Genomic DNA, 22,117 nt, shown 5'->3' with positions numbered 1-22,117 from the left:
CTAATGAATCTGTGAGTGCATATAAAGGGAAGGAGGGGAACAGAAAGCAAGCACAATTAGCTTTTTCACTAAGAGATCACTCAAGTATTTYAGCAGGACATAGGCTTCTAAACTTTTTGTGCCATGATTTTGCTAGTTATGAGACACAAACTTTAAGATAAACAAAATTAAAGAGTGTCAGAATAGCACTATTACTGACAAATATTTTCAGACTTACTAATTTAACATCCTCAGTCTTTTGTGTATGACAATAAAAGCTAAATTTGTAAGTCACTGTAGAAGAATGGTCACAGAGAAGGGACAAAACCAGTGGTTTTATTAAAACCAAGAGTATCCAGTGCTTTCAGCTCTTACATTTTGCCAACAAGCAATTTGTACATACAGAAAGCTAACGAACAGTTTCAAGTGTTTACTCTTAAATAATTTTTACAACTGATGACAAACAGTTTTAATTCAGAGAGATGTAAACATTTGCTTGTGCAAATCAACTTAACACAGTATGGCTTTTTACATTTGCCTCTTGCAACATAATCAGCATCTAAAACCTGCTTCTGCACCACCTAGTAAACACTATTCTATTACTCAAAAAATAAGTTAAGACCAGCTTTTCATATTAAGATAAAACATTTTACCGCTGACAACTGAAGATACTTCGTACACACCATAGAAGGTTAGTTGCCAGAGGAATTTAAGACTTGTTTTCCATTACTTGGATTAACACATTTATTTTCCACGTGTTCTAATAGTTTTCCAATATGTGTACACACAGCAAAATATGATTYGTTTATCCTCTCAAAAAGGGAAGTGTGCTCCCAGCTTACTCCAGTAAAAATAAAAGTCATGGTCTCAAACAAGTAGAGCTAGTAGGTAGGGCTAAAATACAYTTAAAACTAGGAAGTAAATAAACTTAACACATTAATACTCAGCTTTAAGACATTTACTTTCAGATATCTGCTGGCTTTCTTTTAAACTTCCGAGAAAAAAATTTTAAATGGTATTTTTTCTAAGCACTGCAAAAATTGTTTTGGGACACAAAGCATGCTTTTTAGAAGGTATCTGACAGATTCTTAGCTATAATGCTAACATCTGTAAAACCAGAATTTTTGAAGTCAAATCCATTTAAATGAAAGACTAGCAACTACAAAAAAGCTTCAGAAAGTGAAAAAAAACAACATAAAACAGACACTGCAACTAGTGCAAGTCCCTGACTTGTAATTTAAAAAAGTAACTAAAGCTTAAAAATACAAATTTAGTTTTTCCTAACATTAATACAGTTCTAATTAGCCCCTTTAGCCATCCTACTTAATCCTATAAATCTACTGGTTTTGTAGTTGGTAGGAGTTTCACCTTAGATATTGGATTCTTTGGAGAGCCTCTGTAACGAATCTTTTCTTTTCCAAGAGGATTTTTTGTGATGGCACATTTTTCTGGCACACCACCTGGAATATTTACACMTGCATTTACTTTTAAACCAGATTTCACTGTTTCATGATTGGTTAGGTCYTCTAAAACAGACTTTGATGGATTAACAGTCACTTTCTGTTTGTAGATTCCAGCAGTTCTTACAGAAACATCAGGCTTCTCTAACGGATTTAACCATCTGCAACATGATTTGGATGTTAAGTCTAACTGTTTATGAGATGTAGAAACTTGGTCATGTGTACTTTCACTCTTCAATGACAAAGCTGTGGAATTCTTTGAGGACTTCTCTGTGCAGCAGGATAGTGCAGAATCATAACTCAAAGATTTAACAAGTGGTGAATTAACATCACTAGCTTGGACTAGTTGACAGCTTACAGGTCGTCTGTTGGCCTCCAGTAAGGAATTCATTCTTCTTACCGATTGTCGAACAGGAGTACGTTGAAACTTAAGAGGCGGTTTAGTTTTGCTTGCAGAACTTGGATCGTTCAATGAAAGCTTGTTGAACCACTGTATGTGGTCGGAAACCTTTCCATGATCAGAAACAGTTGCTGTTTTAGTTAAAATTTTATCAGAATTTGCAGCTTTCAAGTACTGATTGCTTAGGTCACTTCCTAATTTAGGTAGCTGTGAAATGGGAAGCTGTTCTGTGTCAGAAGGTTTAGCAGTATCTTCTTCCAAATTACAGTATTTTACCATACAGTTTTCAGCTGTTTCAGGGTTTGTTAACTTTATTTCCTCTTTTTTCTCAAAGGAATCTAATTTGCTTAAGTCATCTTTTAATGAACTATTCTGAAAAGTCAATTTGTCTTCTCTCGCCATTACTTGAGGCATAGTAAGTTCTATTACATTTTTTTTGTCTGGTTTCTGGACCTGAAGTTCAATCTCAATAGAACTTTGGAAGTTTCTTTTCTCCAAAACTTTAATTTCATCTTTTTTTAATTTTTCTTTATCAACTGCATAAGACTGATTAAATTGGTGGAACAGCTGTCTGGATTCTGCATTTTCTAGACTTCCAGAAGCTTCRGATAACTTTTCTTTCTCTGGACTGAGCCCTGTGGGACACATGGTTTCATTTAATGTTTCTTCTGTAACATCTAAGGAAGACTTTGCATCATTTATCACATTGTGAAGATTACTTCCAGATGCAGAAAAGGCTTTCTTAACTTTCAGTAATGTTTCTATAGTTAAATTACTTTCTTCCTCACATAGCAAAAGGTTTAAGCTGTTGTCTTGTTTATTTACAGTTGTGGATCTGAATTCATCTGGAGCAACAGGTGGCTTTCCAGCTACAAAAACAGATTCTGAAGAACCAACTCTAGCTTCGAGGTGTTCTGGAAGATATCCCTCGTTACTGCTGATCTCCTGAGAATCTGTAACAGTAGGACTATTCCATGACATTCGATAAACTACTTTATCGTGACACTTTGGAGTTAACAGGTTTTCTTCCGACTTGCTCACGTTCTTTGAGCCTTAAAATAAATGTCACAGTATTAAGAATAACGTTTTATGATTAGCATATGGTTAATGAAATTAATGATCATGATAGGCAAAATCCTTGCTAAAAATAACCTAGTTATCTAAGGAGCATTGAGTTTTAAGATATCATTATTTCCTTAAGTTTGAGGCATGAAAAAAAGTTACAGTATTTAAAAACTGACATCACACATCTTATCTTGTTAAACTAAAGAGAGCTACTAAAATACATGGATACTGCAAGCCTGTTCTCATTTACTAAGTAACTTTTTTTCTTTTTTTTCCCCAGGAGCCACTACTATTGTTCAACTAACTTTCACTCTACTAGTTATAAGCATCTTTAACCCAACCGCTTCGATACCTTTTTGCAGTTACTCTGCTTAATGAAAGCAAACGTTTTCCCCATTTAATATAATTTGTCAGATATTTACCTTTTTTAGAGATYTTTTCATTGATATATGGGCTGAAGAGTACATCTCTTTTTGCACATTCAGCTCTGCTTTCCAATTCTTGGCCTGCAAGACGCCTTCCAATATTTTCAGATCTATTACCAACTGCACATCCTGATACAATATTCTTGAAGGAATAAACAAAAGGTGTTAACTCTTTATAAACTTGTAATTTAGATTCTCATTCATAAAAGAAATRTTTTATGTGATAGAGCACTTGGGAAAGATGGCCAGGAAAAGATTATAAAAATCATAGCCACAGCAGCCTTTTCCTTCACACTCCCTGGATGCTCTTTAGACSTAGGTTGGGAACAGCCTACCCACTATAAGGCATACTTGCAACACAGTGAACATAGCGATAGTGATATATGCGCATGCTCTGTATGTAATACCTGACAGTTCCTGAATTTCTGACTTACTGCTCACATGCTTATCAGTTACTTTTATAAAAGTAAGTCTAGAGCTTCTCATACTAGGTAGCAGGTTCAGCTGTAATAGATGACCTAGATTACTAAACTAAGTTATTCCTGCCAATGAAAAGCAGTTCAAGCCATACGATTAAATTCGCACAGTGACAAGAAGAATGCTATAAAAGCAGCATACTTACTATGTCTCTGTTGCTCTTCCCCAAACCAAACTTCAGGCGCAACGATCTACGAACCATTTCTTTCCGGCTAATCTTTGGAGAAAAACAACCTGTTTTTCCTGATTCAGCCCTAGGGTGGAGGCGAAGGGGAAGAAGTGACAAAGAAAAGAAGAAAAAGGGAAAAAAGAAAAATAACATCTACACAACAAAGAAAACATCCTGACACTTCCTTTGGTATTTCCTCTAGTTTGAGGTCTGCTATAGCCCTCATGACAAGTTTTCTTAATAGAGCTAGAAAGGTTTCTTTAAAGCTACCACACCAAACCTGAAGTTATTTTGAGCTACATTTTATCACATTGGAAAATCTAGTGTTTAAGATGACTAAAAAAACAAAACAAAAAAAACCCCAAAAAACAACAAAACAAAATAACCCCCCCAATATGTTTTAGAGGTAGTTTTCAAAAGAAAATGAGATTTTATGCAACATTAGTCAAGGGATATAGAATTCTCATTCCAATTTATCTTTAGTTTCTGCAAATTAAGGCAAATTACCTGTATAACTTTTTACTTGTATGTCTTTTATTTCTTCTGTTCCCTGTACTGGACAAATGATTTTCACCACCAGTTAAAGGAGATACTGAATTTTGAGATGACTCCAGAGACATGCAAGGACTTGCATCAAACTGAACTGTAGGAACAAAATTGTATATAATCTATAATTATAATCTAATCATAATTTAAATGTTCCTCAAATAACCATGTTTTCAGATAAAGTCTTAGCCGTTAAAACAGTAAAAAGGAGGTTTATACAGAACAAATTTTGCTTATTTTCTTGAGTGATGACTTGAAGTTATTTTGACTTCCACTTTTGTTTAATATTAAATGAAACTCTTGCATGTAGCATCTGTATAAGCAATTGGATGCAACTAAATCAGGCAGATATGCTGTTAGCAGATGTACAAATAGCACCGATGTATCAGTAACAGATGTACAAACTAGTGATATCACATTTTTCAATTAAGTTTCTACTCTATCACAAAATTGGTTTTGCAAATTTAAGAACTTTATAAAGAAAAGTTAAATTCGGTCTTGATATTATTTGCAGTGTGTGGCATGTCTACTCCCTCACATAAATATTTAACCAGAACAATTAAAGTAACAATAGTAAATGAAAGAGGTGCTATTCTATTTCCTAACTTTCTATGAAACAGATTTATTACTATCACCTTTAGAAGACACCATTGCTTCAGTGCATTTATCCTTAAAGGCAAGAACTCCATCACAACCTTGAAATGATTTAATTAAAAATATATTAAAGAGAGAAAATAGGGCAGTTCTGTATCACTCACCTGAGGGGAAAAAAGTATTATTTGTGCAAAAGGCTGACAGTTAGAAGCACTCTACAAGAATGAAGAGGTAAAGTAACAAAAGTTCAACAAAGGAAAAACATTTTCTACAGAACTGAGGTTATTTAGTATCCAGGGAGAAACAGAGGTGACTGGCTTCAAAAAAGAACCTTTGTAATAGTAACATTTCATCCCACTTCATACAGAATTGAGACCAGCCATTCAAGTATTTAGCAGATAGAARAATGCTGCAACATTTAAAAGGTTAGAAACAAATGTAGTCTTGATGCAATTGTGTGTAAAGACAGGAATGTAAGTGCAGATTGGAGATAGACTGGAAGAAGCAGAAGAGAGTATAATGTATAATCTGAGTATGTGGTAAAAAAGGACTGAAAAAGAAGATCAAAAGATATCAGAATTGCAGATTTGAAAGGGGTGATGGGTGTTACAGAAAATAAGAAAAATAATTTTACTTCTGGGTATTTCACATAATGTTTTCAAACATAAGAGTCATTGATGAACATAAATCCAGAAGACTACTCAAACAGGGAAAGCAGGATAACGAATGTTTAAGTGAAGTTAAGATTGCCCAACAAGAACAAAATATTGCATATTTAAATTAAAAACCAAAAGCAATTACTTCAAGCAGCAAGAAAAAGAATAAAGGCACTGTACCTGATGCTGGTGTTGAGCTGCTGTTAAAAATACTACTTGGTAACAACTCAAAAGCAAAACTATGCTTAAAAGATCGTCTTTTCTTGCTAGACAAGCCCTGAGAGCAATCAGCTGGAAGTTTACGTTTAGTACTTGGAGTAAGAACTACTGGAGTCACTGACGAAAGGACTGCAATTAAGAAAATTGAGTTTGTAACAACAGCTTAAAAGGGTCAGAGTTTACTTGAACATAAACAGTTTAGTGTCCCCATCTCCCTCTTCCCTCGCTCCCCCCAAACATGTGACGAGTTATTGTAAAATCTTAGCCAAAGTGCATGCATTTTAAACACAAAGAGCAGTCAATATAGCTTTAGGGTTTTTCCTCTACACCTCCAAGTTAGCATCCCAGAGAGTAAAATCCAAATCCGCACACTTAAACAAGAAACTGTAGCTATTAGGAAGAAAAAAAGACACTAAGGACAGTCATCTTCTACAAGTTTAAGGGACAGAAAAAGCAWAAGAACTTCAGCTTTAGCAAATTCATCCAATAGGATAAAATGTTGTACCACTGCACTAAAGCCTTAGTGTGCATTAGCTAAAAAGCAGAAGCTTAGTTTCTAGTCCTAGAACTGCTCAGCCCATTGCCGCAGTGATTGTAGCTGCTCCAAAGAGTAAAGTAAGTGCAGTATCTCAATCAAATTGTAACTATATTCATTTTTRAACAGTTTAAACAAAATTGTTTATCTTCAATTAACTTCTCAGGCTTCAAATTGTTTTTTGGAATATAGTCTACAAATCCAAAAGATACTGCATGGTCTCTGTTTAGCATGAATACACCAATACCTACCACTTCTGTCTTGCTGAGGTGTAGTGGAGGGTGTTCTGTTAGATTTAAGCTTATTCAATGCTCCACTAACAAAATCTGAAATGCAAGACACCAAGCAATCAAATTTAAATACTAAATTAGTCTTGCTCTATTTTTAACTAAAGTTTAACTTGTATTCTTTCAGAAAAAAATAGAGCAATTCAGTTGAAATGGTTTTATCTAAAGAAACCTGTATTCCGGATCTTCCAAAATAAGTTTTGTTAACCTTTCACAATAACTAGAAAATTATATATTCCTTAAAAAAAACAAATTCATGCAAAGACAAAGGTATCTTGTAGGGAATTCTACTGGTTAGGATAAACTATACTCGTTCTGATACACTGTAGGCAAAGCTAGAAGATATCCATTGTAGACTCTCTCACAGGTGTTACTTGGCAATCTTCTTGAAACTGGTAAAGTTTTAATACTTTAAAGTTAAACCCAAATCTAGGTACAAAACTTTGATCTTGCAAAGAAATATAGTACAACTCTTGTGAACTGTTCTTTTTAATGCAGAAATGAAACCAGCAGAATATGAAGTTTTACACACTTAAAAGCAGAAGAACAATAAAACTACAGCATTTTTGTTAAGTGCAACTGCAACCTAAAGCTGTACTCCCTGTGTCTACAGCATAGATCAGCTGAACTACAAGCCTGAGGTATGTCTTGCATGGTGTCAAGTAGACAGCAGTTTTTTTTCAAAATCTATCTTTGAAAACAGGTAATACTGAGTAATACAATCATACTGCATCTGGAGAAATAATAGAAACTTCATACTGCCAGAACCTGCTCCACAAAATTAAAAAAATTCTAACTGATTCTCCTCACTTTTAACATTCACAAGAATTTATCACTTTGCAATTCCAAGAGGATATCCCTTCTTCAAAAGAAGGGCAAGTATATTACACAAAGATGATTCTCTGGTAAACATATATCATAAAGCATTAATTTCAGCTGTTGTCAAGTTTAATACTCCAAGTACATAAGCTAAGCAAATACTCACTAAGTAAGGGATGCATACATGATCAGAGTTACAACTACAGTCAGGTCAAGCATACATATGTCACAGTATTTCCAAAATGAGAATATAGAAGAACACAGAACACTGTTCTATTGTCTCTATTCAGTATATTCGGTAGAGTTTTTTGCCAAATATAATGTAAAGGAACAGATTCAGGCTATCATAGCACACCAATATCCAATGAAGTCTCACAGTTTCTAAAACTGAGCAACTCTGGTGCTTCCTTCTTATGTTTAACAGAAAAACACTCCTAATATTTTAGTATTACCATACATTTAATTCTTGCACTCGAAAGAAAAATGTAGTTATACATCCTGAAACTCAAAAGCTACAAGAGTTACATTTTTCTAACCACTAAACAAATCTGCYCAATGAAGTTCAGACAGTTTTTGCTGTATTCAACCATAAAAAAAAAAAAATCTCATTCACCAAGGTTTAGAAACATTTAAGCCTGGAATTTTTGGAAATGAGCAAACTCACAAAGCAGATGCAAACCTGTTGTTAAAAAGCTGTATTGTCTGAAAAGTAACGGATCAGTTAAAACTAAACCAAATCCTATTGGATGAGTTTAGTTCTCACAAACTAAATTGATTCATCTTYTAAAAGTTTACTAGCCCATATTAAGTATTTCAGAGCTTAGTAAAAGTATTTCATATATTTTWTATATATATAAATACACACAAAATGACAGTTGGAAAAATAATTAGAAATTAATACTCTAGACTGAGGAAAAAAGTGAAAAGTGTTTGTAAATAAAGTTTTAACTTGCATACATGAAAAAGATATGCAAAGTCTACCACAAATTTTCCCAAACTTTCTTATCCTGTATACAGGACATAAAATTTTGTCAAAGTTCTCATACTGTAAAAGCTCTTCAAGGATGTTGTGTGTAACATGTCGTGTTACAAGAATACTGTGTCCAACTGAGAGTTCATCTTATCATCTGAAAGAGTGCTATTTACATCTTTGCCATCTCATGGCCTAACTTATCAAACTATGCAGTTGTTGAGCGTCCAAGTACAATTTCAAGACTACCAATAAAATTTTTAAAATATTCCATCTGCGTTCTGTAACAGGATTTGAAGTTATCTTACCAAAAAGCTGGAACATTAATCTCACTTCACCTGCCTGGATGCCAACAAAACAGCCGCTTTGGCAGAAAACATACATACTGAAATAAAGTCTTCTAAACATACAATATATTGACATGATTACTTAAGTCTCATACTGTAACCAACCAATTTCACAGAAGTCTATTCTGCTTAGGATCACTAATCCTAAAGTCTCAAAATCAGTCCATTTTAGTTGCTGAAGCTTTCAGCAAACATACCTACCGCCAACACTTCGTTGTCTCCTCCTTTTACATTCACTAGGAGATTCACATTCACTGTCTTCGTGGCCCCTCAGTGAAGGAGTAGATTCAAGGGCATCAACACCTAACATTGCAGGAATCTTTTCCAAGATAAATTCTGGTACTTGTCCTGAATTAATTGAAAAATATTTTTAAAGGTTTTAAAAGAGTTAGAAAAAGCAGCTGTATACAAATATATGCAACAATACACTTCAATAAACATTCACCATCTTACCAATTTCTGTTGCATGATCAATAAGCGTTTGCACAATGGCAGCTTGCAAGCGAATTTTTTTTTCTGTATTTGCTGTCATCTTTTCATTTTCACTTGAGTGCAAGAGGTTTGGAGCAAATATCACTGCCAGATTACTGCTATCCATTCTGTTTTCATTGGATCTTAAACAAAAAAAAAAATTCTTGTTAAAACAAATTATCCAGATAAACAATGGAGAGAGAGAAAACTAATAACCCAAATGCAATTAACCAGGCCAAACTGTGGAGTCATTCAACTGAGTGCTCATGTATAAAGATTAATGAGTAGGCTTGTTATGCACCTCCAAGCTAGGTAACTGCATGACTACGTTATTGAACACAATAGGTTATAGATCCCCATCAGTTTTTAGGTATACAAAGTATCAGATGATGTTAATTTCAGTCATTCCTTTTGCTTTCCAAAGAAAAACTAGAAACATTCATCAGTGATGAAAGAATGAGAACAGAAGTCAAGTCTCTAGCATAGTAAGGTTTTATAAAAAACCATTCTGGATTAATAAAGGAAAAGGATGTACTTGAATTCTAAGAAATGACTAAATTAGGAACTTTGAATTAAAAAAAAATGCTTAAAACAACCCCCCCCCCAGAAGAGACAGCAGTGACTTAAAAAGAGAAAGTTAAAAGAATTTAGAGTTTTCTTTTGTTTTTTTAAAAATATCCCTTCATATCACTTTCCACTGACCTTAGGGATACAGTTCTTAGAAAGTTGAAAAAGTATCGCAAAGCCTCAATTGTTCTGTCAGTCATCAAACAGGAAAGCAGCACAGTGGCAGTTTTCTTCTCCTTTCCTAGCTGCTGAGCTTTGAAAAGACCTTCCTGCAGATGAGCTGGAAGAATGGGTTCTGGTAGCTCTCTAAAGAACTGTTTAAGAAGCCCTGCAACATCACATGGCAATGCAGCTGAGAGGCAGTTTTCACCTTGATCCAGTTTACTCTGAAATTGTTGATAAGAAACAATTTGAAGTCTTCAACATACCAGCAGATTTCTATCTTTAGGCATTAATCCTCTAGCCATATCAGAAGAGACCATCAAATCTTCCCCATTTTTATTTTCAGTCTTGTCATGTTTTACCTAACTACAATATCATCTATGTTTCTTGCAGATACTACGGAGCAACATATGTTAATTTACAGGTTCTCCCATGTCCACATCTCAGTGTGCAGATACTTGTTTAGCAGTATTCTCCCACAATCTAGTACATATAACTGCTATCAAGTTTGTTTACTCACAAGTGTTTCTCACAATCCAGAAAGCTGGAAAATTACCCGGAGCCAGGCAGGGGGCAAAAATTGTTGGCCAATTTCTGGATGAGATCTTCTGTCATTTCTAAGGCAGATAATGCTACTATACTACTTCCAGTTTTAGAACTCAAATGCTACTGAAAATAGTTCAAAAGCTAAAATATACAGATAGTCAAGTGAAATTTAGCTTGATACACACACACACACACACACACACGTAAATGACTTTAGAGAATACCTTTAATGCTTTTAAGCGAACAAGAGATCCAGACTTCCTGAAGAGTCCTTCAGTATGAATATATTCTTCTAAATATTCACAAGCATCAACAAGAAAGCTGAGGAAAGAATCACAACATACTTCACACATTCAGAATAAACTTCACTTTTTCTAGAATTATCTCATGATAAATGYGTAAAACTTCATATATAGGACAGTCTTCCCCACTGACAGTCAGCAAAAAAGAAACAGAACTAAATGATAGCTCTGGCTCCAAATTCCCTATCTAACTTCTACTCCCCCACCCCCCAACTATTTTTATATCCCTCAAACTTTAGTAGGCCTGGAATAAGTGACTTCCTCTTCCTTCAGCAGAAGTTCAGTACTATACAAAGAGAAAAATAAGTGTCAATTTAAATACACAATACTAATTTACCTTGGAATACTTCCATATTCTGGCACAAGTGACTGTGGTAATGCATGAAAAGATATTCCAAAGATTTTACCCTAAAATACAAAATTCAATTATACAAAGGTCTGGAGTATCACCAACTACACATTACAGAAATACACATAACCCATAAAGTAAAAACCAAAGGATAATTAAGATAAAAAACAAAGTCTTTCAGATAAGAAAGGTATGAGGCATTGTCAGAAGAACACTATTATCTTTAAATATCTGAGCTTACACTGATTGTAGTTAAAATTAACAGCCTGGATTACTATGAAAGAATAGAAAGCTTTCCTGCAGTTTGTTTTGCATATCTTAAACTATTTCACAAGGAGTCAGTTTTCCTACAAGGCCACAAAAATAGTAAGGATATTAACAGACTGTTCTAGAATCTCACCTTAACTTTCCAAATTGAAAAAAAATCCATTTTTCATAAGAATTGAACCCAACAAATATTACATTTGAATAACAAATTTGAAAAAAAAAAATAATTTTCTTCCATCTGATGCACTCAACATAGCTGTTATAGTGAGGAGGTAAATATTCTAAATTCTCACCCTCAGTTTTTATTTAAGAAACAACCCTACCACCTTATAACAAGGCATAAGGGTCTGTTTATGAAGTATGAGAAAACAAGCAGTTTCTTCAGTCATTACAACTGATGCTCACCCAGTTTTTAAAATGTTTCTGAGGTACCACACAGTTGTTTCATAGTTGGTATGTAGTTTTGTAAGTATCCACATTTCAACAAACCAATCTACATTTTTCTTACTTTGCCCTACCTCTTTTCTATTTAAATTTCCTTAAAAATCCAAGTCAGCTCCCCCTTCTCCTCCCCTCCCACTAAGACCGAGATCACTCTTGATTTATATTTTTATCACTGGAAAGGAGTCATTCTTGCCTGGAACTCAAAGTGCTGACCACTTGATAAACAGTTAATGAATAACCAACCCTTGTTAGGCTACCTTTGGCCTATCTAGCCTACAGAAAACAAGCATAATAGGATTGATATTGAAATGAAAGCAATACATACGCTTCTGTTGTTTCAATCCAGGTTGCTACTAAATACACAGAAAGAACACTAACTTCAAGATATAATGTTTCTCTCTGTTTAGATGATGATGCTACTTCCAGTGGCCTGAAACTCAATACTTCAAATTCGTATTTAATGCTTTACTGGGTTTCAACTGACAGAGCAGAAGTCATAGTTTATTTCATTTTTTGAAATAAAATAATGTCTGTTGCTTTACAATAGAAATATAATCCCATCCCCAGTGTTATTCTCAACCTTTTCCCACCTTAGCTGGTGAGAAACAAGTCTCCGCTCAGTTGTTATTTAAAAGTATATTTTGTGCAAGACTTAAACGCTKCAGACAGCTAGACAGACACTTTTGTTATGACAAACATGCATACAGTCCTTATTACCTACTCCCCCCAACCCCAAATCCATATCCAAACACTTGCTATTGCCAACAGGGAGAAAAGTCATTCTAACTTTGTCCTTGTTCTCTTTTCTGAGCAACCCAACCCAGACCATGTGTTTTTGTAACTCCTTCAGCTTATGCTGGCCAAGGGTTACTTGAGTATTTCGTAATATCTTCTCAGCTATCTTACAGATAGCTCATTTTAGAAACTGCTCTGTTTTATGCTACAGCATTGCACAGGGTCTTTGTGTAGGACTTGACTGTGCTCCTTCCATACTTGATAAATTAAGTACTGCTAGGAGATCACAGTGCTTTGAATGGGCATCAATGGTGTATAAACTGGCATTAAGATACTTTAGAGTCCAGAGACAGAAAAATACACTTTTCTCCAATGAACTGAAAGTATTTTGGGATGTGTGTTTTCTGGGTTGTTTTTTTCCAGATGTGGAAGAGTCACAACTCTGACATTCTTTTTACCTTTCAAAACACATATTAGTGGTTCAAACAGACTGGAGTTTACCCTCCCTGTGCCCAAACTGGTAAGCTGCAAGCTCTCTCTCTCAAACGGCTGCAACATAACCACAGTACAGTGCTCTGCTCAGACCAGGAGACCAAAGCAGCTTCCGGTCTGGGGCAGATTTTCATTCCTTGGAGCACAGAGAAAGCAAYGTGAAGTTATTCATAGCCATGTCCTATACCAAGAAGCAATGCAAATAAAGCCCTTCAAACTAAAAATCTAAGAAATCAAGGAGAACAGAAGACAGTTTTGACAAACCATGCAGCACTTATGTATTCTGACAAATAAYACAATGACTAATATCCCAATTTCACAGTAACATTAGACACCACAAGACTTGAAAAGCTCTCACATAGACCAGRAACATATCAGTAGCTTTAACACACGTGTATTTGACAGAGAATACAAACTATATCACAAACAAAAATAACTACTTAAAAAACCCAAACTCTCTCTTTCACCACCTGGTCTGTCTTGCAACACTCGAATTCCCAGAGAGGGCAAAATTCAGCATCACTGTAACGCTGCCCCACTAAACCACAGTGTTTTGTGATTTGTGATTTACTACCCCGGCGAGCACTCGCTTGCTGAGGGGAAGGGGGAAGGCTGCTTCCCCCGTCGGGGGGTTCAGACGGCTCCCCACGAGAACCCACGCTTCTCCTCGCCCCACTGCCAGCGGCCAGCGCTACTGTAACCGCACCGGCGCCTGAAGGGGCGGCTCAGGGGCAGGCGGGCAGCGCCAGGCGCTCGCACGGCCGCAGAGCGCCCCTCGGCAGCGGGAAGCGGGGGAAGGCCGGGCGCCCCGCCGCGGGGGGCAGCCGCCACCGCCCTTACCTCTGCGGCCGCCGCGCCAGGCTGCTTCCCTGCTGCCCCTCGGCAGCTCCCGCTCTTCACCTTGATCCCGTAGGCGGCCCGCAGCTCCTGCAGCACCGCCAGCCGCACCAGGCTTCGCCTCTGCTCGGCCATCCCGGCCCCCGCCGCCTCCCCGGCCCCCCACGGCCCCTCAGGCGCTGCTCGGCGCCATCGCGACCTCCCCTCGCCGCCGGCCGCCCGGCCCCGCTCCGCGGCCGCCCGTTACTGCGTGACTCAAACGCCGCGCCAGCCCCGCCCTCGCCGCTGATTGGGCCGCCGCCCGTTCGAAATCAGGCCCCCCGCGGCTCAACGGCCGGGCGGGGCTGCCCGCCGCGCTGCCTGGCTCCGCCGCCGCCCTGCGCTGCCGCGGCGGCGGGAACGAGGGAAACGTTCCTCACGCGGCGGCGGGGGCGGGAACGCTGCGCCCTCCCTGCGCCCCCAGGGCTTCGGGCCGGCGTTCCCGAGCTTGTGCTGCTTTTAAATAGATGCCGACTTAAACCGGCAAGCTGTAGCGGTTTTGTGAATAAACTGAATCCTCGAAGGTGAAACGATTGTGTGGTGTTATTCTTACTCGATTATAGCGGTGCTGTAAATCAGGCTAGAAAAAAAGATTTAAATCAAGCATCGTTGTATCTGCCGTCATCACGGACGCAGCTTTCTCCCGCACTAGCTTCGCTCCCTGCAGATCCATCTAAGATCATCGATCAGTCTCCGAACAAAAGCGCCGCAGAGGCTCAGGCCGCAGCTCAGCCATGAGCGCGAGGCTGGCCGGCGCAGGCCGCGCTCGGCTTTGTTTGCCCACCCCTCGCCGGCTCCCGCGCAGCGTCCTCCGGCAGCGTCGCTGCGGGTCGTGGGCCGCGTTCTCGCTATGAAGTCCACAGGCCATTCCTAACAGTTCTTACTTTGAAGAACTGAAAGGTTTTTTTTTGTTTTTTTTTGTTTTTTTTTTTAAGTTTCTATCCCAAAGGTAACTCTTTAAGTGGTAATGGCAGTTTAAAAATTAATGAAATGCAATCTGAGTCTGTTTACAGTTTGAAATACATGCTATAAAAGGAGGAAAAAAGCTTTCTTGCTTTAGCTTATATATATATATATACACACACATACATGTACATATATRTAATGATTTCATCTCATCACTAAGAGAATGAAAGTGTCACAAAGATGAGACAGAGAATGATAATACCACATTTTGTGGTGCTCTGAACACCTATGAACACAAAAAGTCGTGAATGAAATGGGAATAGCTAGAGTTTTGGCAAAACTGATTAATATACATGGGAAAAGTCATAAAAATACAAAAAATTCTATAAGGTTTTACCAAAGAAAGACCTAGCAACATAATCAGCAGAGAAGACATTACTTTTTTAAAGTAAAATACCAGAATTTTGATTATGAATGTCAAAATAACTGTGTCATTGAGCAAACCTTTAAATATGGTTTTAGTGTGGCCTTATTATTGTATTAATAATATTCTAATAAGTATCTGCCCAGGCATTTTTATTACATGAGAACACTATGAAATTCTAAAACCTAAAATATCACTGAAGAGTACAAATTGTAGAAAACACGCTCCTTTAAATTGTGAAATATCACTGAAATATCAAACACAAAATAGTCTGATTTACTTTTAACTGGCCTGACTAAAGGTTAGACAACTAAATAAACCATAAGATACAATTATATAACATAAATTAGTTTATTTTTGCTGCAGTTGCAGCAGTTACAACACTAAGTATTACAGTAAGACATATATGATTGTAGATGTGGCTGTAGTTACAATGACACCAAAAATTATTATTCCCCAAGGTTCCAGTGGTAGAAGAAATCTTGACAGCATAAAATGATTTTCCTATAATTTAGCTTAAGCAATCACTATCCAATTTAGTTTTCTGTAGTAATGAAGAGTTACACAAGAGGGAGCTATGATCTGGTATTTTAAGTCGCTTTCCCTGTTCTCTTTCCCATCCAAAATTTACACAAGAAAAAAAACGTAGTCATAGCATGTGCTGTATTTGGATAATTTCGTTTAAAAATGATAAAGCTGTTGAGCTYTTTTAATGTTTTGCAAAAGATATTTAATATTTATTTAGTCATTTTGTCAAAACATCAAGTATTTTCGTATTCTTCAGGTGACTATTTTAACACCTCCATGCTTTATTTGCAGATAGAAAGACTAAGGCAGAAAAATTACTCTGTGAATAAGGACTAGCCAACTAATTTCGGAACAAGTCCTAGCATCTCCAGCTCAAATCCATTATACTCATTCAAAATTGGTTTAAAAAAGGAATGTATAAAGCCACTTTTACTGACAGAATTGTCTAAGAACTGACATGCCCAGGTTCTGTCATTATAAATAATCCTAATTTTCAAAAGCCTAAGGTAAATCAAAGGTTTACATTGCATTTTTCATCCAGCAGGTAATAAATACACATACATACACACTTTCTTTCACACTATACATACATATGTTTATATTTACATTTCATGGGAAAAAAGTTGAGCCCCAAAATTTAGCAGGGAAGTTTGTGAATTTTGGGAGATATTCCAGAAATTAAGAGTTTTAAAAAGGACTTTAAAAAAATCAAATGTTTACTAACATCCTCATTTCAGTAACCACTCAGAACAGTTGTGGTTGAACCACCAGAAACTCAGCCAGAGGAAGCAGAAACAAGCTGCTTCAACAAGCACAGCCAAATCATGATGAGCAGGGAAAAAAGAACTTATTCTTAAGTACTCCTCCCTGAAAAAGCTTAGAACTCTCTCGGAAAGGGTGTAAGTGGCTCTTATTCTGGCTATACAAGGGCTGATATTTGCACTAAGGAAATATTTTAGGTATTTTCTTTAGGGCTGAAGACAGACAGACACAGTATAGCACCTGGGTGCTGCTATTTCTGAGCCCGTCACTGCTTCTGATACCTTCAAATGTGAACTAGAATAAATTAAACTATTGTAAGCAAGTTTCAGTTTACTGAATTATCTGGAATACCATTATACAATAAAACACTGAAAATGACTAAAAGTAACAAGATTTTTTGATCACATATGAGAAATCTGAGACAACCCATGTGCCACACTGAAGAGAGATGTGATTTCTTTCAAGCCACATACTTTGCAGAAAACTAACATGGGAAATTTAAGGAGAACAGCTTAGCTACTGATGATACCAGTATAAATTGATACTGGTCAACTTAACTCAATTTAGAGGCTTTGTGTTGTAAATACTTGATGTTTTCAAGCATAGCTGAAGCTGCGGGTTTGTTCTGGGCACTTAGCACGACATTTTGCATTTAACATGTATTTCGTTTTACCTTAAGAGCACTAGTAGGAAGGTTGTTCTTTTCTTTTCTGGACTTCTCTCTTTTCCAGTTCTTATGCTTGAGTGGTTGAATGGTCTGAACCTGGTAATTTGCCTGTGGTAGAATGATTTAACAGCTAGATGTTATTTTCATACATTGTCTTTAACCCTAAAACGCAGAATTCAAAATAAAGGTGTTACAACATTCCCAACAAGGACAATGTTACTAAGCTGTTCCTCAATGCAGAAAATTCTTTAATAAAACTAAAACATCTATCTGCATATTAGAGTGCAACTGGTACCTTTAAAATAAATACAGAGTTGGATAAGTTGTCTAAGCAAAGACTTGGGCTTTCATTTCTGCTGCTTAACACCACAACTGACTTAATGAGTTAAAGTATAGACTGATATTACCATAAATGCTTGGACAGCACAGGTGCAGATGTATACTTTAGTGACATCATAGACTGTGGTTCAGATTAATCAATATATAAGCAAGGCAGACCATCTTACATTGCCCAAGATGCAAATAATAAATGAAGACTGGTGACAAACATCTCAGTAGCCTATAATGAAAGTATTACAATAGAAGTTAAAAAAATATAAAAAGTAATTGGCTTGCTTCCTACTTTGGTAGTAACATTAAAAGCAACAGAGATACCAAGAAAGAAGAGTCAAACTGGAAAGCTGCCCTTTGCCTTTTAAATATGGTTTACTTGAYGAAAATCTGAAGATTTGAAGATGAAAGCTAATTTGCAAATCAATGATGTGTATTACTACCTTAACATACACTAGGAATCTAAGGGAGGACCTAAAAGCCTAAATAAATTCCAAAGCCCAAGAAATACTTCAGAGAATTCAAACCACTGTCCTGTAAGTCACTTGACAATGCATAATACCTCTGTTAAATACTAAACTTGAATATCTTACATGTGAGGCCATTCACCAATCTGCTTACGAGGCTAACCAAAAGTATGCGTTTGTTTAATAATAGTGGAGAGAAACTTCGAAGTTTTTTTTATTAGCTCTATGAACAGAAGCCTACAGTAGGTAGGACCACTGGTCAGTGCTTTGTTGACACCCTAAGTAATATTGATAATTCAGGAAAAGTAATCTCAAGGTGGATCTTCAGTCTCCCTCAACTGTCCTAGACTGCTCCACTTCTCAGAGAAGTTATTCACTGCAGTCTTTGTTTCAGGGTATTAATCCTATGTTAAGGTTTTTACTTTCAAGAAATACAGACCAAAAATAGTTTGAAGTCCTAACGTAAGTGAGAGATTTATTTAGTAACAATTTCCAATAGCTTCTCACTGTTTCATTTGATACCAGTGCTTGTATTTTATATTTTAAAAAAGATTTGAGTGCCTAAAAGTCTCTGTTTTTTCCACCTACAGCAGTAAGTCTTACAAAAGCTATTACCTACCAAACTAGTCAAAGGATATAGATAGGATAATTACARTTACAATGCCACTACTGTACATAATTGCTTGTGTTTGTGTCTAGCAAAGATACAAGCTTATGTGGAAATCTGGGCCTTAGCTGCTGCCGCATGCCTCTTTCCGCATCAGCAAAGGATTGCAGACTTCCCCAGCAAGTTCTCAAGGCGTCTGTTACATGTCTGCTTGTTCAGTAAACACAGGGACAACACTAGCTTGTTCACTCTCAAGAACGAGCTTCTGGGTAGAGCAAACTGGTAATTACTTCCATTTTAGAGGCAAATAAAAAGAAAAAAAAAGGAAGAACGGTGCAGTATCATACATGTAACACAGCTCTAAGCCATAAAAAATAATAATAGTTTCTTCTAAAGTAAGAATCCATAGCACAGCTCAGAGGAAAAAAAAATCTCTTTATCATACTTCTCTCGCTCTCCATTTTATTTTTAAATTGTACTTMAGATCAGCTTCTTTTTCAGCACATCCATTTTATAAACTTCCTAGTAGTTAAAGGAGAAATAGATTTTTTTTTCCTCACAACTGGCTYGCCCTAATATCTTGTAAATCCCAGATCAGGGCAGGTAATAGAAATTTTAATTTCCTTTCTTTCCAACTTGTAGAAAAGAAGAGACGCATTTAGAAAATTTTGGAAGGTTTCTGGTAGGATACTTTGATTTTGAAGTTTCAAATAATTAAATCCTTGAAGGCTTGGAAATTTGATACCTAGAAGACAAAATCTGGGTATTTTAAAAGTTCTCTGTTCCAAGAATTCAGTTCATCTGGATACCCCAATTTTAGGAAAACAGTTGTGTGACAGTGACTGCAGTGGTAAGAGAAGCAGGCAGCAGGTTCTGTGATGTTATTATTTTGTCAGCACTTCCTGCCTGGAAAAATTACTTCCCATCCCTTCTCAGGAAAGAGTAATGGGCTGGGTATATTTCTGTTTTTGCGTAAGACTTTCAAGAGTCTTAGGTCTGTTGTACGTGTGTTATAGTTCAGGAGATGTATCTTCCTAGTTCCTACTGAAGTTGGAAAGATACAGATGCATACCCTAGTTAGCTTGAAAATCTGAACCAAAGTAGTGTGGTGCCTTCTCKAAAGAGAGATGGTTTTGATTCAGTGGAGCAATCATGCTGAAAAAGCATTGCTGAGAAAACTCATTTATTCTGCAGTCCTCAGTTAATCCGGTTTAGGAGTTAATTAAATTTTCTGAGGAGGAAGTAAAAGGTGCAGATCGGTATAATTTTGGGCATGGAAATAAACTCAAGATTCCTCTGGTACTATACCACATTTATAGAATACTTAAGTTCTGAAGTGCTTCACAAACTATATATAGGACTTAGTTCACCTGCTGAAGTCTTGGATAGCACTAGATAGCACAAAAGCATTGACTTGGGCAGATCCCATGGCAGAAGTTAGATAGCACACTGCGGCTTGTATCTAATGCTCCAGAACTGTCACACAGGACAAGATTTTAGTTTTTCATTGCTGACTTAACAAACTGTACCACATTGTGAAAGTAGTGAGAGAGAGGCAAAATGCCTTTTTTTGAATGATGTTTGGCAACACATTAGTTTTCATCAATTCATGGAGTTTAAACACAGAAATTAGATTAGATTGTCCATAGTCTGATGTCTTGTATATCATAATCCTGTAATTTATGTATTAAGGGTATAACTGGTGTTTAATGAAAGCAAAACTAATGTTTTGCAAAAGTACAGCTTCCCAGAAAGCATCAAGTCTTCATTTAAAGACACCAAGAATTCATTACTCTCCAAAGTTAATCACTTTCACTGCCAAAGATGGACACCTCAATTCACACTAAGTGAAGCTTTGGCTTCCAGTCATTTGTTTTTGTTATAACTGTTCTCAAGATCAAGTAGTCCTTTTGTACCTGGTATGTTCCCCAATAAAAGTAATATTCACTGTTCTCATTCTTTTCTGATAACCTAAAAGGACTGAGTTCTTGATGTCATGGCAGACTTCTCAGCCAAAAAAGAATTTATCAAGCCTAATGCTACTTAGTTTTAAGAGCACTTCCAGATACAAACCAAAATCATGCATCCAGAGGTACATCTATGTCATTTTAAAGTGTGACTTTAAAGGAAGTATCAAAAGCTAAAATAAAAACGCTAAAGGGAACATTGGACATTTTCATTAGTAAACTGAAAATTAGGGGACATTTTTGTTTACCATTACACATAAATTGCCTCTTCTTTCAAGCTGGCACATCTGGGCAGGCATATATTCTAGATACCTTGAGAATGTAAAATTTGAAGGGTGAGAAGTTTAGGATGAAAGCTGAGTGGGAGGTTTTAAGGTTACTGTTTTGTACTTGTGCCTGAATTGAGATTTCTGGTGGAACACAGTTGGCCAGGTCTTATATTAGTCACCCACGGCCTTGCTCAGATGYTAGCATATTTTAACTAGGAACTCTTCTGAAATCTTTAGAAGTTTAACTGCAGCTCCAAATCTTGCAGTAAGCTCCTGTAACTTTAGATTCTCCTTTTCAATCAGCGTGGGAAGCAGAGACGGTAAAGCAAGCTGTGTATGGAAAATTAAAATGAGAACAAAAGCCTGTCCAAATTATGCAACGAGGATCATTATGCTATAAAATTGCTCTTCAAATGTGGTTGTCAATGAAAGATATTAAGATTTCAACAGTTATTTTCTTGATGAAGACTTAATATCTTGCACAAAAAGATTTTTAAGCTTAAAGCTATGCCTACACAATTAGTGTCCTTTGGTTTTTAGAATCAGAGTTTGAAGGGTGTTAAAAGATTTGAATATAATAGAAGTATTTTGCTTCATTACGGAGTTGTTGTCTCAAACTACTTTCACAAAAGACTTATATGTTAAATAATTTACAAATGTAATGTATCATTAGATACAGTGATCACTAGATCATCTGGAATGGCATTTATGCAGGTGAAGAYAGCAGCCACTCAGTACAGGCTTGAAGCTCATGTTGTTAAAATAATTTACATCTCAACTCAGTTTCGCTACTTTTAGGGTAAGAGAGAGGGTCAGACAAGAACAAACTGTAACTTTTTCATCTGAAAATTCAAAGGCAATTTTTTTCCACTAGAATAGAGCAGAGAACAGAACTCACAGGTTCCCTTTTTAACTCCATTCTTTGTGTCTTCCCATGAAATGGGTTTTCTTGTATGCAGTGAGGCAGAAATAAGCTGTTCTAACATATCAGCAGTGAGTAAATTGGAGGAAAAAAAATCCACAGATAATAT

The 22,117-nt window shown here is 36.6% G+C and overlaps 1 protein-coding gene across 2 annotated transcripts; it reads right to left on the bottom strand.

Moving 5' to 3' along the window:
* Positions 1–294: 294 nt before the first annotated feature.
* On the bottom strand, positions 295–14,333 carry ARHGAP11A (Rho GTPase activating protein 11A). Of its 2 annotated transcripts, XM_085306677.1 has the most exons (12): positions 14,124–14,333; positions 11,334–11,404; positions 10,919–11,015; positions 10,122–10,372; positions 9,402–9,562; positions 9,150–9,296; positions 6,777–6,851; positions 5,952–6,119; positions 4,483–4,618; positions 3,952–4,060; positions 3,327–3,471; positions 295–2,891 (listed from the first exon to the last, which is right to left on the bottom strand). In XM_085306677.1, exons 1-12 carry the CDS (start codon positions 14,253–14,255, stop codon positions 1,309–1,311), a joined length of 3,075 nt encoding a protein of 1,024 aa, XP_085162803.1. In that variant the 5' UTR covers positions 14,256–14,333; the 3' UTR covers positions 295–1,308. The 2 variants fall into 2 exon arrangements, with proteins under 2 accessions (XP_085162803.1, XP_085162804.1); XM_085306678.1 differs by lacking the exon at positions 6,777–6,851.
* Positions 14,334–22,117: the final 7,784 nt, after the last annotated feature.

This window comes from Rhea americana, unplaced genomic scaffold, assembly GCF_003343005.1.
Source record: "Rhea americana isolate MKP2758 unplaced genomic scaffold, rheAme1 scaffold_245, whole genome shotgun sequence".
Lineage (NCBI taxonomy): Eukaryota > Metazoa > Chordata > Aves > Rheiformes > Rheidae > Rhea > Rhea americana.
The sequence above is the reverse complement of the archived record's forward strand: the minus strand, read 5'-3'. Positions and strand labels throughout refer to the sequence as shown.